The sequence below is a fragment of the Tachypleus tridentatus genome, chromosome 10, assembly GCF_004210375.1.
Source record: "Tachypleus tridentatus isolate NWPU-2018 chromosome 10, ASM421037v1, whole genome shotgun sequence".
Classification (NCBI taxonomy): Eukaryota; Metazoa; Arthropoda; class Merostomata; order Xiphosura; family Limulidae; genus Tachypleus; species Tachypleus tridentatus.
The window spans coordinates 132,157,922-132,178,023 of NC_134834.1; the positions used below are offsets into that span (position 1 = coordinate 132,157,922).

The 20,102-nt window shown below is 34.1% G+C and overlaps 1 protein-coding gene across 2 annotated transcripts in view; it reads right to left on the reverse strand.

Moving 5' to 3' along the window:
• Positions 1 to 20,102, reverse strand: part of LOC143230337 (adenylate cyclase type 5-like) — a 207,302-nt gene that overhangs the window by 84,280 nt on the left and 102,920 nt on the right. For both annotated transcript variants that reach the window (XM_076463731.1, XM_076463732.1), the window contains exon 4: positions 100 to 1,152. In XM_076463731.1, the coding sequence (XP_076319846.1) occupies positions 100 to 714 (615 nt within the window). In that variant the 5' untranslated portion in view covers positions 715 to 1,152. The remainder of the gene's footprint in view (positions 1 to 99; positions 1,153 to 20,102) is intronic.

Here is a 20,102-nt window from a genome sequence, read left to right on the forward strand (position 1 = left end):
AGATAATACTCTATACAAACTATTTTTTGATAAAAAATGTAAAAAGACTGTATTTTCAAGATATTGTATTCGTTTTTTTTTCTGCTACGATTCACTCACCTGCTTCCACAAAAGGTGACTGCCAACGACAACCACAGCCGAACACGATACCTGGACAATAGCAAGGAGTAGGCTATACACTACGGCTTCTTGAATACGAAGTGGCAGAAAAGTGTAGTTGAGGTAGATGAAGAAGGTCGTACACCAGATGCTGACACTTGGAATAGTGGTGTCGGAATCCATAACCATCAGTATGACAATGATGAAGAAGTTGGTGAGTAGGGTGTAAGAGAAGATCAGGAGGTAGATCTGGTTAAAGAAGCTTTGCATGCTGACAATAGCCATGATTATGTACAAGACAATCATGATGCCAAACGTGTAGCCGTGTAAAAGGGAGCCCCGTCCACTCAAAGCGTAATTCAGCAATACCATCACCATGGTGACACCAATCAACAAGAATAACAAGGCTGTGACGCGACGCTGGTTTAAATTAAAGAAATACCGCTGATAAAGGTATTCTGTGTTGTTATCGGTGAAGCGCTGGAGTTTCAAGATGCGAAAGAAGAGCTGACAGCAATGTAAAGAGCAAGAAAACTGGTGTGCTTCCTGGTTAGGAGGTTTAGAAGAATGCCCGTTGTCATTTGGAGCAGTCCAAGAGAATTTGGGATTAGCCATTTTCACTTTTATGTTATTTGTAATCCCACAAAAATGGCCTGAAAAGTGCCCGTAATGTTACAGAAAATAATAAAAAAAACTTAATTCCACAAAGCATTTTCACAATTCCACTAACACTCCAAACACTGTAATATACAAGTTTATTTCACGTGTTTCAAAGCTAATGCCAGTTTCATGCTACTTTTAAATAAACGTGGAATAGGCTTATATTCATAGTAGAGTTAGTCCTCAAGGCCTTTTAAAAGGTTATTCAGTTACTACGTAACACGAGTATAGCTATTCCTAAAAATGCCACCATTGTTACAAATACAAACGTAAAACCTAAAGAAAAGTGAGACATATCGGTTTTCTAGTGATGATAAGTTTGGCACAACACCGTTTAGTGACAATCTTGAGACCAACATTGAAGTTTAAAGGGAACCATGTCCACTCCTGGCGCTGAAAAGAAAAGAAAAACATTATTAACATTATAACATAAAGCAAATAAGAACATTAATTTCTGGCCACGTCTAACGCAAAAGCTTTCTTCCAACATATTCCTCCTCAACTGTAAATATTAGCAGCAATTTCAAAGTTGAATGAATTCATTTTATCAAGAGTTCTACATATTATAATTGTTTTCAGGTCACTGTGTTTTTCAAAACGTGGGTATCATTTCTTGAAACATAATCAAATAGATGTCGTTATTTTTTCATCTGTGGGTACACGTTTTACATATGTTGTTGTTGTTGCAAATTAACACAATAAGTTATCATATTCCGTCTGTTGCAGAGAAACGAAGCTCGAATTTTAGCGTTGTAAGTTTATAAACTTACCGCTGAATCACTTCGTATATGCACTTGTGCACGTATATAAAGTAAACAGTGATAAACTATAAACTATATCACACAAAATAAAGTCCTCCGCTGGTATAGCGGTAAGTCCACGGAGTTACAATGCTAAAATCAGGGTTCAATTCCCCTCAGTGGACCCAGCAGATAGCCCGCTGTGGCTGTGCTATAAGAAAACACACCCACACACAAAATATACATATATAACACGTAGGCGCATAGACGTAATTCAGAGATTTATATTAGTTAAATGTTGAAAGATTTTAAAGTGAATGAAGCTATAACGTTAATTTATTTTTAAAAGTCATTTAATTAGCAAAAAAGATTTGATTTGTTTTGGAATTTCGCACAAAGCTACTCGAGGGCTATCTGTGCTAGCCGTCCCTAATTTAGAAGTGTAAGACTAGAGGGAAGGCAGCTAGTCATCACCACCCACCGCCAACTCTTGGGCTACTCTTTTACCAACGAAAAGTGGGATTGACCGTCACATTATAACGCCCCCACGGCTGGGAGGGCGAGCATGTTTGAGCGCGACTAGGGCGCGAACCCGCGACCCTCAGATTACGAAGCGCACGCCTTAACGCGCTAGGCCATGCCAGGACCCTAGCAAAAAAGAAACAAAGTTAATAAGTATTATAAAGCTTACATTTTACATTCGAATCACAAGACCCTGTTTACGAGTGCAATCATATTAGCTCTAACCATCAGTTAGTTGGATGAACATTTTTATATATTTAGTACTTTTCGTAAAACTGTATAATTCTAAAGTAGCTTAGGAACACAGGAATACAAATTTTAATTATGTTCTTCTAGTGTGTAAAGCTTTTCAGATCTATAAGTAAATCTCAGGATGTTAAGTATTACCTGAGTTAAGCTCACTCTCATGATGAAGACGTCGAGAGCCGTAATAACCCACATAAAAGCATACTTCAGAACACACACAATTTACAAACGTCTATTACCGTAGTTAAAAATACTGCAGTGCAATCGCCGTCGCGATATTACTTCGTTTCCAAAATTAATTAGAAAGCATTCGCGGTAGCTGATACAGTGTTTAAACATTTTTACGAAAATAACTTACTTTTGCGTACATATACGAAGGCTGTTCAAAAAATACGCGGACTGACGTCATAAAACAAAATTTACTTTATTTAGAAGTTACAGGTTTGGGACCCCTTCAAAGTACTCTCCTCCCCAACGCACACACTTATCCCAACGGTGTTTCCACTTGTTGAAACAGTCCTGGTACGCTTCTTTTGTAATGTCCTCCAGCTCCTTCGTCGCATTTGCCTTAATCTCGGGAATCGTCTCAAATCTTCTTACTTTCAAGGGTCTTTTGAGTTTGGGGAACAAGAAAAAATCGCAAGGAGCAAGGTAAGGTGAGTAGGGGGGGTGGGGAAGAACAGTGATCGAGTGTTTGGCCAAAAACTCACGAGTTCTGAGGCACAAATTTCGCAGCAACGCGGTGCATCTTCAATTTATCGGTCAAAATCTCGTAACAAGATCTAACTGATATCCCACACTCTTCAATAAGCTTCCTGACAGTCAGACGTCGATTTTCCCGCACCAGGGTGTTGATTTTGTCGACGTGTGGGTCGTCAGTTGACGTGGAAGGACGTCCAGGACGCTCATCATCTTCAATGGACTGTCGACCATCCTTAAAACGTTCATGCCACTTGAAACGTGCCGTACGCTTCATAGCAACATCACCGTAAGCCGTATTAAGCATAGCAAAAGTTTCAGTCGCAGATTTTCCATGTTTAACACAAAATTTCACAGCAAGTCGTTGCTCCTTCAGGTCATTCATTCTGAAATCCGCCAAACGAAAAAATCGCACTTCACTTAAAACCGCGTAGCTAAAACACAAATGAAGATATCTGCAATCGAGAAATGGCGTCGTAATCAGCTGATCTGTGCGAACCTAGCAACACCAAGCGGATTCCCCTGGAACCAACTGGAGCCGCGCAATTCAAACAGTCCGCGTATTTTTTGAACAGACCTCGTATGTGGATAAAACTAATGTTTTATAGAACTATATCTGTGAGATAACAAAATAAAAGTGGAGCTCTGGCAACGGCTTCAAATAACCAAAATAAAAGAAAAATGTATACAAAGACAACTTGGTGTCAGTGAGTATAGTTTACAAAATTATTAGTTTCATAATTTTTGCGCAAAGCCAGAGATAATTGCTCTTAATTTTGAACTGATATTCTAGGTGGAAGATAGTTAGTAAACAGTATCCACCGCCAACTCTTGGGCTACTCTTGCCTAACCAAAGAGTAAATTTGGTTTTCACTCTTATAGCGTAACCACCCCTCCAGTAAAGCTTGGGTGAGATGAATTAAACAGCTACTACTGGAAATATTTTTCATCTTTTTTCTTATACAGGTTTTGTTTTTGAGCGAAATAAAACACTAAAATTGCAATTAAAAGCGTTAATCACTAAGTTTAAAACTAAATGAAATACTGTGTTCTAAGTCTTTCCTAAAAACCCCACATTTGCACAATGGTATGTTTGCGGACTTACTGTAGGAAACAGGTTCCGATATCCATGGTGGGCAGAGTAATGTTGTGTAGCTCTGTGATTAAACTGCAAACAAATATCCTAAATAACAACCAATTCCACAGATACCAAAACTTTTCCGGAATTTTCTTCTTTTATTTGGTTAGCTCTATATATATAGTTTTCCCATGTGTTCCTCTAGTTTTAATACCCTTTTCTATCTTGAGTAATACAAATATAAGACAAACAACGAAGGGAAAAAGTTATCCATCGTTGTTTCATTTTCAAACAAAAACACCAATATATAAACATATTATTACGTTTGATATTTAAAACGAATATAAATTATCCATCGTGATTCTATTTTCTAAAAACCGACACTTCACAATAAAATATATAAATTAATTTCATACCATTTTGAAAAAAAAAACACAACATACTACTTTTCTTAGGAATGGAGTAAGTAACCGATGACCTAGTCTACCAACTTCATCTATGTTGCTAAAAGAATAATTTACCAATAGTAATAGTAAAACAATTTTAGGCGCTAATTCACAAACATCGTCTTAACGGTACCCAGGAAAATATTGGTGTATACTAATAAAACTAACCATATGATCAGTCTACCAGTCCTACTACAAAATTAAAAAAGAAAGAACTTATATTTTGATAGTGAAAAATTCGTCTGCTTCTGAGGAAGGGTCATCCTGCTCATTTTTCTGAGATCTAGGTAGCAAAACTATAAGTCACGCACAACTAATAGTCATATAGCATGATTACAAACACTGCCCTCGCTTGCGACAGTGTGCCATTTGGCCTCACCAGATAATTTATAGCAAGATAGATTACGTTATTCGACAGATGTGCTGATGGTTTTTCCCGGTAAAATCAAAAGAATCTTTCACTTGTCAATCATAATATGCCTTTTACGATCATGAATTCCTATGTAAAAAAATGAATTACTCTTTTCTAATTTACTGATTTTATTTAGGTAATAAAAGTAAAGGTAAAATAAACGTTTGTTTGAATTTCGCACAAAGCTCCTCGAGGTCTATCTGTGCTAGCCGTCCCTAATTTAGCAGTGGATGACTAGAGGGAAGGCAGCTAGTCATCAACACCCACCGCCCACATTATGAAATAATATTAACCAGTTACAGAGGCTAGATAATATTTTTTATATGATTTCCGATAAACACGAATATAAATTATATTTATTTACTTTTTTTTACGGTAAGTATTTGCTTCAAAATTTCAATAGCCTTGCTATCTTACGTAAGGCAAGAATATAAAACTTTTATAACCCAGATTCCCTTTTCGTGTCCAGAAACTTAAACATTATTCTTTCGCACAATGCAATGGGTTAACGAAGAATAAAATAATGTTTCTAATTGTTGTTGTAACATCATCATGTTTGCCGAAGAGAGCTAAAGATTAAAAAAGAAATGTTTGTTTTTAAATTTCGCACAAAGCTACTCGAGGGCTATCTGTGCTAGCCGTCCCTAATTTAGCAGTGTAAGACTAGAGGGAAGGCAGCTAGTCATCACCACCCACCGCCAACTCTTGGGCTACTCTTTTACCAACGAATAGTGGGATTGACCGTAACATTATAACGCCCCGACGGCTGAAAGGGCGAGCATGTTTGACGCGACGGGGATGTGAACCCGCGACCATCACATTACGAGTCGCACGCCTTAACACGCTTGGCCATGCCGGGCCTGAAATAAACGTACGAATATTATTGATATCAGCTCTTCACAGTTAATAGTCTTAAGCCACGCATTACAGTGACAACTTTTTTATGTGAAAGTATATTACACTTCTTAAAAAATACAAAGATTTTAAGGCTTATGCAATTCCCGGATGAAAAAGTTTTGTGCATTATATATCTTCTTTATATAAAAGGGAAATGGGAAAAGACTTGCAATAATTTGTCCTTCCTGTAGAACTTCATATTTCACTTCACATGTAAACTTGACAAAACTTCGAGAATACATAGAAGAATAATCAATAGGTCTTTGATAAAAAAATACTTGGATGAATGGAGAGTGAAATATATTCTCTTCAAAGCATTTGCTGCATAAAAACACACAGAGACTGACCATATGATGTGACCAGCTGTCGCAATACTCGATATAAAATACAATGAAAAATAAATTATTTAAAAAAGTTACCAGATAATCAAGAAAACTTTAGATATTTAACAATATCGACGAATACAAAGAGAAAACACAAATATATTTTAAAAAGCGCTCTAGTGAAAAGTTTACGAACTTTGTCTACGATCTCTTATGTTTTTGAAGAGTTCACAGTATCATTTAACAATTTTACAGCTAAACGTTATTACATGTAATATCGTGATCAACATTACAATGTTTTTGTTTGTTGTTTAAAATAATTACAATTGCGTCGTCTCAGCCCATAAGAGCCCATCGTCAGGTAAATGTATAAAATATAAGGTATTTATCTAATACCTTGTGTTATTGCTTTAGAATTTTTAACAATGCGAATTTTCCAATATCATGTGTTACTGTATGAGGTTTTTAACAATGCGAAACTTCTAACGTCATGGGTTTATGGGTTTGTTTTTTTAAATACTAATTAGAGTGTGACTTTGATACATAGGATAACAAGCTAACTTTCGTACTATGCTTTTTATTCATGCTTAGGATAATAATATAACTTTCGTATCATACTCTTCATATAAATGAAGTAAACCAATGAAAGGCCTTTATAAAACGTAAAGCCTTTTACGTCATAATAATTTAAACAATGTAATAAACAGAGATCAGTAATTAAACTAGCATACGAAATGGTTTAAAAAAAACGATATTTTATAGTCTTGCTCACTTCCTGTTTCAAATACTTTATCTAAGGTCATTTTAAATTTCAGCATGAATAGAATTGTATCAACATACCTATTGGTTCCAACGTGGCTTTGGTTCATTTCTAATTGAAAATCCCGAGTCTTGAAGCTTAATTTATATGTTGTATAGTTACTCAGATGTATTGTCACATGATATTCAGTAACTACTTCGAAATATCTTTCTTTTGTGCTATCTAAATTCGAAATCCTTTAAGATCCTCGTTAATCAAACATTTCAAGCTTATCTGAAACTTCCATGTTCGTATTCCTTAGAAAGAAATGTACACCATAAAAAATAATTTCCTCGAGATCTTGCGTTTCAAAAAATGATTAAATATTTCTCAATTGATACCAGCTCTTCAAATTTGATCGAAAACTTTCTTATTGCTTTTGAAGTGATAAAGCCAAGGGGACAGACTAATCATCTCCTCTCGTTTCATCGGAGCACAGATAGCCCTCGAGTAGCTTTGTGCGAAATTCCCAAACAAACCAAACAAAATCGTTTCATCGGTGAATATTTTATGTTTATCTGGAGGACTTACAGTTAATGTTTAGTTAATTTAATACATTATGGAGTGTTTATGCATTAAAAAAACTGAATGCCAAAGTCAGTGATCTCATTAATAGTATTTTTCCCCATGTTCATTTCAACGAGTAAAATAAAATGATTTTAACATTACAAGTTTAACTAAATAGTTCTGCCTCATTAATCTCTTTCGGCCTGACATGGTCAGGTGGGTTAAGGCGTTCGACTCGTAATCCAAGGATCGCGGGTTCGAATCCCTGTCGCACCAAACATGCTCGCCCTTTCAGCCGTGAGGGCGTTATAATGTGAGGGTCATTCCCACTATTCGTTGGTAAAAGAGTAGCCCAAGAGTAGGCAGTGGGTGGTGATGACCTTCCCTCTAGTCTTACACTGCTAGATTAGGGACGATTAGCGCAGATAGCCCTCGTGTAGCTTTGCGCGAAATTAAAAACAAACAAACAAGTAATCTCTTTATTAAAATTCGCCTTATTTTTTGAAACTTATTTTATGTATTGTGTCAGCCATTAAAGAAATCCATGCAATCCGTGATGACGAGAAAACCCACTTGTAGAGAAAAATATATATGTAAAAACGCTGATATGGGTAGAGAAAACTCTACGTGGAGAAGCGAACAACGTTTCGACCTTATTCGATGACTGAAGAAAGTCGAAACGTTGTTCGCTCCTCTACATAGAGTTTTCTCTACTCATATCAGCTGTTTTTACATATATATTAAACCCATGCAATACGTCTTAGTTTGATGCTCAAGCGCATAAGTTGAAAATATTTAATAGAAAAACATTTATTAGACATGTAAGTTAAAACAACATTTTTCCTTGTGAAATAAAAGTATTTGATTCTTTCCCTCGAGTTCTGACTCCGCCCCCGGTTGGCACAGTAATATGTCTGCCCATTTACAATGTTAAAAACCACGTTTCGATACCAGCGTAGCTTTGTGCTTAACTATAAACAAACTTCGGAACCTACTTGATTTTAATGATAGATATATATCTTGGTATTTCATAAATTATGTCATATTTTTTCTTAGAGAATGAAAAACGAAGTTTGTATATATATATGTGTGTGTGTAGGACTGTTTTTCTCTCTTCATCGTTTCTTTAAACTAGAATGTTTATAAACTTCGTTGCATATTTGATCAGGAAGATAGATAGTGAAGTCAGTGCAATGATTTAAAACACTTTAGCACGAAATGCTAAAACACAATATTACATTGTCAATTAACTGTCACTGTACGTAGTTTTCATGAAGTTTTACTGATATATCGAGTTTTCGAACAAATCTACACAATGGTATCTGGGCTAGCTTTGAACTGATAGCTAGACTAAAGAAAGTCAACTAGTCAATACCACCCAGCACCAACTTTTAGGACGCACTTGTATGATCCAATATTGGGATTTGACAGTTACCATCAAAATGCACTTACACCTCCAAAGGGTTGAACGTAAACAGAGTATCGGTTCCATAGATCGACACACTGACGACTGAGCTACGTTTGACCCTTTTAAGAAATAAATCAATTGTAGCCAAGTAAGACGTATTCATAAGTTTTATCGCTTCCTTTACCCCCCTCCCAGTAGCATAGCGGTGTATCTAATCGTACTGGGCACTTTGTTTTATTTTCAAGACAGTATTATATAATTGTTTTAAAAAAAGATAAAGTTTCATAAGTATATGAAATGTTGAAAACTCGATCTTTTGATTGAAAGTTAAACTCAACTAATGTGAGAAAAGTAAATCGGATACACTGCAAGCTTAATTTTGTGCTAGATGATAAATATGCAAATTAAAAATGTCTGTTATCTGTACCTTTATAATTTTGTTTACGTTATTCATATAGCGTATTCAGTCCGTTTCTTGAGGTCGAACCTAGAGAAAACAATTCACTTTTCATCTTTCAAAGTTTTCACTAGCCACGAATCATCAACCACTGATCTACAACAAAGATAATCGTCTCTTAAAACGTTAAAGAAAACATTCTAAAGCCAGAAACACAATAACAACCTTTAAGTTATGATAACTAGCTCCTGTTCGTGAAATGTGCTCTGTCTCTAAAACGTAAGGAAATAAATTTTCTGATAAACCCGTAGAGTTTGGAATCTTGAACTTACTGGTAACAGATGATGTTGTAATAATGGGAAATAAAGTCTTTGATCTTTCAACCATTTTATCGGATGTGTTTTATTTTAACAAACTAGCTATTTACAATAAAGCTTGAGAACAAATAAGCGTCAAAGTTGTCGAAAATATAAGAAGTATAACTCCAGGCAAGACTCGGTGGATCGTGCTGTAGCAGGAATAAGTGGTAATCAATCTGTTTTTAGTAATAGGTGGAAACGGAAATCTAAATGTGCATGTGTATATGGCCAAACTTATACCTTCTGTTCTAACCAAAGAAAAATATTCAATAATTGTGATTTATAACAGTATGAATTAAACAATTGTTGAAAATCATTATCTGGTTTGAGGAAAAATATTATTAATACTTTATATAAAAATGAATTAAAAATAATAATTTTGGAACTTTGAATGTAACATTATATACGAAAGCAATAAATAAAAAACAACTGTGACATTTAATAACCTAAGGATACTTATTTAACATGCATGTTTATTGTTAAGCACAAAACTGTACAATGGGCTATCTGTGCTGTGCCCACCATGAGTATAGAAGCCCGCTTTTTAGCGATATAAGTCTATAGAATTATTGCTGACCTATTGGGGGGTGGACTTTCTTAAGAATGAACAATTACTATTCTCAGTTATTCTAGATGCGGTAAGATGTTCAGGTGTTTTACTTACATGTGTTGTCAAACATTTCGCTTATTTCATCATAAACAAAGTGTCTGGCTAAAGTTATGGAGACGAGACAAATTGCAGACGTCTCTCTGTAGGTCAACGGTAAGTTACAAACTTATAAGATTAAATTCGGAGTTCGATTACCCGTAGAGAACTGAGTGTAGATAGTCTAATGTGTAGTTTTGTAGGTTTTCACTAAATAATATCAGGACAATAATGAAAAACATCAGAATAACAAGGAAAAATTGAGCAGTGAAATATATGTAAGTAAAAGTTGAAGTAAACAAGAGAATACAATCAAAACATTAATTTTGTTATGAAATTAACAGACGTGAAGAAAACACGTAAAATAGGACAAAGTGGAAATAAATACAAATTCGTGGTTATTTACCAAAATACGACTGAGGAAAGTTTCAATTATTTCGCTAAATAATGATAGATATTTTTTATCCAAACAGTTAAAGTATTTTAGGTTATTAGTGGTGAGTAAAGAACAAACTAAATAAACGTCTTACATTCTATCAGTCTATGAGACCTTCTCACTTTGTTTGCTTCCCTAATTCAAGCAGCACCAATGAGCTGTGAATTCAGTGAAACTAGTCTGCTGCAACGGAAGTCGCGAATAAAAAAATAAATGAAACCTCTACATCACTTTTTCCTCACTGAAATTTACGTTTTGGTAAGGAAAAGAAGTGCATTAAGATATAAGAGCTTTAACTTACACAATATTGTTTAGATCTGGTAGTCTTTCGTGACAAGAATGTTTCCTTTACTGAATCCCTATCACACCACATATGCTTGCCGTGAGGGCGTTATAATGTGACGGTCAATCTCACTATTCGTTGATAAAAGAGTAGTCCAAGAGTCAGCGATTGGTGGTGATGACTAGCTGCCTTCCCTCTCGTCTTACACTGTTAAATTAGAGACGGCTAGCGCAGATAGCCTAGCTTTGCGCGAAATTCAAAACAAACCAAACGATCCTTTACTGAAAAGAAATTGTAAAGATTCAGTTGTTTTATTGTTAATCTAAACGGAACATTTATAGAGGGAAACTAAATTATAATTGTGATTCGAGTTTGTGAAACTCCTTTAAATGTGCTTACATGGAAAGAATCTCAATTAAAGGTACACCACGATATTTGAAAGGCTGCAGGACAAATGTAAAGGGTGAATGATAAACTTTTATACAACAGTATATATATATATATATTACGGTGGTTAAACTAGCGACCTTAAGGCTCCTAATTCAACACACTGGTTTCACAGTAAGTAAATAGAATGATGGGTTTGTTTTGCTTGTTCCTTTTTGAACTTCGCGCAAAGTTACACGGGGCCTAATTGAGCTAGCCGTCGCTAATTTAGCAGTGTAAGACTAGAGGGAAGGCAGCTAGTCAACACCACCCACCGCCAACTCTTGGGCTACTCTTTTACCAAGGAACAGTGAGATTGACCTTACATTATAACGCCCCCACTGAAAGGGCGAGCATGTTTGGTGTGACGGAGATTCGAACCCGCAACCTTCAAATTACGAGTCGAGTGCCTTAGCCACCTGGCCATGCCAGGCCTATAATGATTGTAATCCAGCACAAACCTTTCATATGAACTTATGGGATCACATAGTAACGAATTTGAATAAACAAAATATCGAGTAATCTGTATGCTAAAGACATATACGTATTAATATGAACAAACCTGAGGATACACATACAAACTAGTAATTAATTTTGTGTACGTTTTGTGATACTGCGCACTCGAAGGTTCATATATGTATCCTATTCTTCTCAGTTATACTTTGTTTGTTTGTATGTTGTCAAGCACAACGCTACACAGTGATCTGAACCATTCCCAAACTGAGTATTGAAATCTAGATTCTAACGCTGTTTGTCTTTTGATATTCCGCTGTGCCATTAGAGGGGCTTATGTTTTTATATACCTGAAGATTAGCAAAATCTAATGTTATCAAAATACACTCCAATATTAAACTGCAACAAGTTTTATTCACTTTCTGTCAAAACAAAAATAATGCCTATTACCCGTTGACTTTCTTTCGACATATCAATATTTTTATTCTACCCAAAAAGTCCAAAATTTGTACTCATAGGTAAGTTCCAAACTAACACTAAAAGAACAGCAAATTACTGATAGATTTTCGATACTGTTAGGCCAAGCACTGACATTTTTTTCAAGAGAAAAAAAAAGAGAAAAAGCTATACGATAAATTCAGGGTGACAATACTAGAAGCTAGATCTCAAATATATCCTGTTATCAGTTAACACACTTCACAAGTATGATAACAGTTTTCATATATATTTCAGATAATTCGAACCTACCTATATAAAGGAGAGCTTTTAGCCTGTCTAGTGTCACAAAATGTTATGAGGAATTGTATGAATCGGCTTGGTTTAAACGTGGCACATGAAAATATCAAAAGTCGACTTGTAATAAATAGGCAATCAGACGAACAGTAAGAGCTTGGCAGCCATTTCAACTTTTCCTCTTAATGTCACAAATGAGAGATTCACTCATCCAAGTGGACAAATAAAAAAACCGACTGCAAATGACTTATTACCGCGAGCAGAAAGGGTACCTTTGCATCAGACGAATGAAAGAAGTGTCTGACACGCTCCAATTTGTAGCGCTTCATTTTAAGTCCAACATTGCGTTATATCTCTGGTGTTACTGTATATTTTATAAATGTTGGTACAATATAAGATTTGTGAAAGAAGACAAGGGAGAAAAAGAAAGAAAATTAAGGAAAGAGGTGTTTTTTAGGTAGGTTATATCTTTCTCAAACCGACTTTTAAACTTTCACATTATAATTCAAAACCGTAAAATACAAGGATGAATGGTTGTGCATAGGAACGTATTTTGACATATTTAATGAATATTACCTTATCAATTCAAAACGATAACCTACACCCAAGGCTCTCTTTTTAACATTTTTGGATGACACAAAACTGGCTTCATAAACAGACTGCTGTGAATTTGGAGCCCATGTACTGGATGTACACAAGCAACGTCTTTTGGTGCTATATACTGAAAAAAAACAGACTCATTTGACCTAAAATGGCATAACTTTTTATACAACCAATAAAACTAGCACTATATTTGTTAATGGCCTTGATTAGTTATTTATTTTCATCAATATATTTTGAAAATAGTTATCATTTAATGTTTTTTGTTGTTACGATGATATCTAAGAGCGAATCACACTTTCGATGCACGTTTTGATTCATGATAATGAATTTAAATATTTTAGGTTTTGATTTCATTTAGTTAATGAGTCATGTTCATAGATGTATTGCAAATGTATATAATCTTTCAAAGAAAAAAGTCACATTGCAAATATAACAGTAAAAGCGATAACAATAGTGGCGTTGTATTGTATGAATTCGAAAACTTCTTAATGACGAGAAACCCACTTGAAGTAAAAATATATATCAAAATGGCTGGTATGGGTGTTAACACTTTTATTGATAAGCAGAAAACAACGTTTCGACCTTCCTAGGTGATCTTCAGGTTTTGTTAACCTAGAAAAGTCGAAACGTTGTTTTCTGCTTATAAATAAAAGTGTTAATACCCATACCAACCGTTCTGAAAAATAGTCTATACTAATATGATGATAGTCGAGTCATAATTTGGTCTGAGTAGACGACGACAGATTTAAGATTAATAGTAAAAATAAGTACCAATAGTAACATATGGCTAAAATAGTCTATACTCATACAAAGATAGTTGAATTACGATTTGGTCTGAGTAGATAACGACAGACTCTAGTTTCTGTATACGTAAACCACGACACTTTTTGGTTATAGTTTTTCTCCAGAATGTATCTGACTGGATATGGGTGTATCAGAAGTTTATGAAAAAATGTAAATTGGATCACACTAAGCTAGTAACAGCATATCTGACAAAATATTTTGTCAGATAGTAGAAATCCATAAAACTTTAAGAGTTCTGAAAACAATAGAAAATGTTCACGTTAGGAAACATTGTAGATGAAACTTATACTTGTACACAGCGTTCTGGTTCAATAAAATTAGTAGTCCTGTCATACATTTGACATTGATGATATCCACCTGCAATAGAAGACAAGAACAAAACTGATCAGAAACAGATCCATCAGTAGCTGGGGATTTCCATGTTCAGTAGGGTCATGTATATCAGGAACGTCAAAGAAGTTTAGGCATTTCGGGTAATACTAATGGTTTCGAAGGCACTCATTCATATTCCAGAGTGTTGTACATAGATAGATGTTCAGGGTTTAGCTTTCTACTGAGATACTGTGGAATTGATTTTGTCTTTGTTAGTAACACAGACAACGAATAACATATAATTTTAAGATTCAGTGAGATAGAGTACATAAAAAGTAAATAAAATTATCTAAACTGGGGCTGTTTCCGAAGTCCTTGTTTCACATTCCTTTTAAATCCCAACTTTCCCTTTCTTTGTTTTTTTATATAAAGGGTTTAGTTACTTCAGATTACTATTATGAAAAATGTAAACAGAGAATATAAAAAACGTTTTAAGTACATGAGATCAGTAAGATGTTTAACATATTAAATCAAATTGTAAATAGTATAAAGCATTTTTTATTCTATGTTCAACCATCTAATGCTATGGATGCATGATTAATCTGCATAGAGCACGAAGGTTGGTTACAGATGTTCAAATCACATGTTTAGGATACGCTTCTCCTAAAGATTTTCCAAAGCACAAAATAATATGACAGATTCGAGTATTATTAAACTATAATACACAAGTCATATAGAAATGGAAAACAAATACATCAGCCATACAAATTAGAAAAATAGATACACCGTTTAGATTCAATTTTTAATTACCGAATAAAGCAAATCACATATGTATATATGTAAATATTTAATTGTAAAGAATGTTATAGTTTCTGATTCTGTTTCCCGAGGTTTAAACTATCGAAAACAATTCATTTTACATCTTTCAAAATTTTCGCTAGCTTCGAATCATGATTCGTTGTTCTAAACAAAGACAATCGTTTCTTCAGAGTTATAGGCACATTTTTAATATTTAATTGATAAAACATGTTTAAAGGAACATAAGTAACACTTTTAGTTCAAAGTAAATCGATGAAATAAAATAAAAAGTTTTAAAGTTTCACGATAAGTATATTCAGTAATGAAATTGCTGAATGAAATGTTGAGGAAACATGATTGAACATAACTGTAATTACATTCAACTTCAATATTGATAATTCACTTCCTACTGTTGCCATATCTAAGAAGAATTTGTTTTAGTTGACGATATAAGTTGTGCATAAAATGATCGGTAACTTAGAGCTATCTTATTTCAAGATATAAGGTATTATTAGGTTAGTAAAGTAATGCATCAGTCATTTAATCCACATCCGTTTTGTCTCATTTGTGTCCTGAATTTCTTTTATATCATGAAGGCTCGAGATCGAAAATGAGACAATAATAAAATAGTTGGTCATTTGTTACAGTCTGAATAAGGTAACTGCAGTTAAAGACACAAAATGTAGCAGAAGATACTGTACAAGTAAACACACACACTTAAAATAACGGCCTTTTTTAACCTATCTGTAAAAAAGACTAGAAAAATATCTACTACAAATCAATGAGAAAATGCTATAGGTACAACTGAGGTCCAAACTGTTGAGCCCTATACGTTATAGTGATAATTCCAAATTGTGGTTCTAAACATAATAGATATCTAGAGTAAAAATAATCAAAAACGATTTTGCCATAAAAAGAGAAAATGAAAAAAAAACAAACTTGCACATTTAAATTTAAAGGGAGATTTACTTCTAGGAACAACTCCAATAGGTCAGCAATAAGCTTAGAGACTTACAACGGTAAAATCCGAGATTCGATTTCCCACGGCAGAGAGTTCAATCAAACTTTATTTGAAATTGGATTTTTTTATTAGACAGCGAATCAGTAAATTTGATAAATCAGTGTGTTTTTTATAGCAAAGCCACAGCGGGCTATATGCTGAGTCCACCAAGGGAAATCGAATTCCTGATTTTAGCGTTGTAAATTCGCAGATATATACATACACACACATATATAACACAATTGTAGAAGAGTTGGCATGTTTGTTTGTTCATCTAAATGACATTTTGTACGCGTAATGGACTAAACAGTCAGGTAAGAGACCCAAATAGTTGAGGAGTAACCGTGTCTAAATTTGAACTGCAAAAAATGGAAATAAATCAGTTGACAGTACCTGAACCAGCTTATTATTAACCAAATAACGGAATTTATCACCATCTAACCTATATAAAAGCAAGTGTGTGTCACGTCACGTCTTGTTTGGTTTCTCAAAATAGAAGTAATAAAAACCAAAATATATTTATTAAGATATAATTGTTCAATTATTGTTTATCCGCTATGATTTTAGTGACGAGGGGTGTATGTGCACCGAAACCTTATAAGTATAGTGACTGTTGGTACAATAAGCCTTGAGTAAAGACGAAATGTGGGATCACGGAGCCTATAGCCAATAACATTTACCATAAAAGTAAGAATATCAATTTAATTTGAAACGTAAATATTTATTGAATCAAGCTATTTTCTGTTCTACCCCCAACGTTTTTAACAAAAACAGACCTCATTAATCATTTGAGACTCTAAATTAACAAATCTATACGAATATAATAGTACTGTCTCTTGTCTGTCTGTGTAACTACTTCGCAAGGTGTGAATGGATATTCACCAAATTCAGTATGGAGGTTCAAAGGGTTCATGAGGAGATGCATACAAATTTTCCATTTTTGCGTTTTGCAGTTTTTATGGGCGTTTTGCGTTTTTAACCATTATTCTGTCCCTTATTGATACATCTTTACCAAATTTGGCATGAAGGTTTATTTGGTGCAAAAGAAGATGCATGCTGTTTCGCATTTCGTATTTTACAGTTTATATGGGCGTTTGTTACAATTACTTCATCATTTACACAACTGCTATTTGATTTTAACTACATTTGATATGGAGCCTCCTGAAGAAATGAATTTGGCTCTTTTGATTAGTTCTTGAAGTCACTTAAATGTGTTTATGAATTAGAAATTTTAAAGTGCTGTTTAGTTTTTAAAGCAATGTTCAGTGTCGCATACAGTAAAATCTGAAAATGTCAAGAATGTTTCATAGCTTTGGTCCAAAATCTTCCTTTTACAGCTGTTTAACCTTAAGTTTTGTCAAGAACACAATACAATAGTTTAAATCAACGTATTTTTGTCTGAAAATTGTTAGATTACTTTTTATATCTAAATTTTTAACTTAAAAGAAAGACTTCACCGATTTTTATATTTAGTCAAAAATTCAAACAAGATGGCTGAGTTAATTTTCAGCTGACTTAGAAAAAAATTGGGAAGTTTAAAAAACTATAAGGCCCCGTGATAAGATAATATTTCCCGAACTGTCTTGAAAAATTTAGAGATTGGATATGTGAACCACTTACTACTATTATTTCTCAGTTCGTGAATAATGGGCAGATACCAGAGGATTGGAAGTTAGCTATTGTAACTCCTCTTTTCTAGAGAGGTATTAAAAATGGTCTTAGTAACTATGGATCCATTACTTTTACATCATTTATAGAAAATGTTTCGGAAAGTACGTTAAAAGATGTTTTGTAAAGTCCTTTAACAAAGTTTAGAATTTTATTGTATAGTTAACATGGTTTCACTAAGAGAAATTCGTACCTTACAAATTTTTTTACATTCTTTGAAATGGTCAGAGTGTAGATTTGGTGTTTCTGGGTTTTCAAAAAACATATGACAAGGTGCCACATAAAAGGCTTGTAAAAATTGTAGACATGGGTATATATTAGCATACTGGGTAGAAGAGTTTTTGAATGGAAGAGGGCAAAAGGTTGTTATAAATGGAGTTTAATCATACTGAATTAATGTTACAGGTTGGTTACCTCATGGCTGAGTCTTTGGACTTTACTCCTTTTGATTTACGTCAGTGACATACATGGAGGAAGATTCGATAAGCTAATTAAATTTGCAGATGATATCAAGATCTTGAGTGTTGCTAGATGTGAGAAAAATGCTGCTGCTTTACAAAAGAACTTAAGTCATTTATTTACTTGGGCAAATAAATGCAAGATGGGTTATAATTATAATAAATGCAAGATAATGTGCGTGGGTTATCATAATTTGAAATATAAGTTGAATGGGACTAGCTTTAATAGTGTCATGAAAGAAAGGTATTTTGGTGTAGTAATCAATCAGTCCCTAAATACATCCAAGCAGGGTGCTGTTGCTGGTGGAATAGCAAATAGAATTTTAGGTTGTATTTACAAAAATACTGAATACGCGTCTAAAGAGGTTATAATTTCGTTGTATAGATCACCTTTCAAAAAAAAATGTCGAATTGTTGGAAAGAGTTCACTGAAGCGTTACTATAATGGTGTCTGGAATGGAGGGGCTGAAATATCTCAAGTTGTTTTCTCTTGAAAATACAAATTAAGAGAATCTGATTTAAGTGTTTAAGATTGTAAAGGGGATTTATAGTGTTGATGCATTATCCTTCTTATATTTAACAGTGAGAATAGTAGTACTAGGTGACACAAGTATAAATTTTGGCATGATAGGAGTCACTTTCAGCTAAGAGAGTTTTATTTTTCTAACAGGGTGGTTAGTTTTTGGAATAGGTTGTCTTTGTATGTTGTACAGGGAGTAAATTTAAATGAGTTTACGATAAAGCGTGATAGGTACATAAATAAAAAGGACTGACTGTAAATTTTTTAAAGTTAATTTAGCTTAGAATGTGGAACAGCCAAGATGTTATGTTATAGCTCAACAGAAAAACCGTATTCCAGTACCCCTCCCTCAAAAAAAGATCTCTATTCAGTCGAAATTGATTTCAAAACTTTTCTTCTTAAAATTATGTTTGAAAATGGCCTCCAAAATAACAAAAAGATATTATGCAGAGCAAAGAAAAAAGCGAAAAGAAAGAGAGAGAAAAAGACAAAACGAGACAGAAAAAGAGCATCTAGGTTGTAAAGTAATAGAGAAAGAAATGCTACTCAAAGAGTACAATAGCATAAAAAAAGAAAGGGAATCAAGGTTAGAGACATTCAATATTCAAAGAGCTCAAGAAAATGAATAAGAAAGAGCTTCTATCCAAGAAAGAGATAGAAAACACATGCAAATTTAAGAGAAGAAAGACGAATACATCCCAAAATTCTTATATCTAGTATCTTTTTTTTCATGTTTAACACTATATGTATGTATATTAATCTTTGTTTTATGCCCCTAAAAACGTAGAGAATTGTCAATAGAGCAAAGAATTCGCCTGATAGCTTTACGTGATGCTGGTTTCACTCTCCGAAAAATTGCTGCAGACTTGAAATGCTCCCCAAACACTTTCAAGTACACTCTAGATCGTGACACTGAGACAGGTAAATTTGAAAATAGGAAAGCAAGAGGCAAAACACTTAAACTCAATGATACTGATGTTGAGTATCTTCGTTTATGAAGCCTTCGGGACAGAAGAATGCCATTGTTCACAAGCATGATATAAATGACCACCAAATGACAGAAAAGTGTCCAGATCTACAGCATCAAGAAGACGGAATGAGAATAAAATATTTGGTCGTGTAACATTTAAAAACATTTATTTCGATCTCCAAGTATTTTCAAGAATCTGAAATTTGCTAAAAGTATAAAAATGAACTGTTGATGACTGGAAAAGGGTGTTATTGACGGATAAGTCAAAGTTTGAAATATATGGTTCAAAGCATATGTTGTACATCTGGCGGAAGAAACGTAAAAGATGCTTACATGTACTTCAATGAATATCATCAACCATTAAATAAGGGGTAAGCAGTGTAATGGCTTGGGGTGATGAT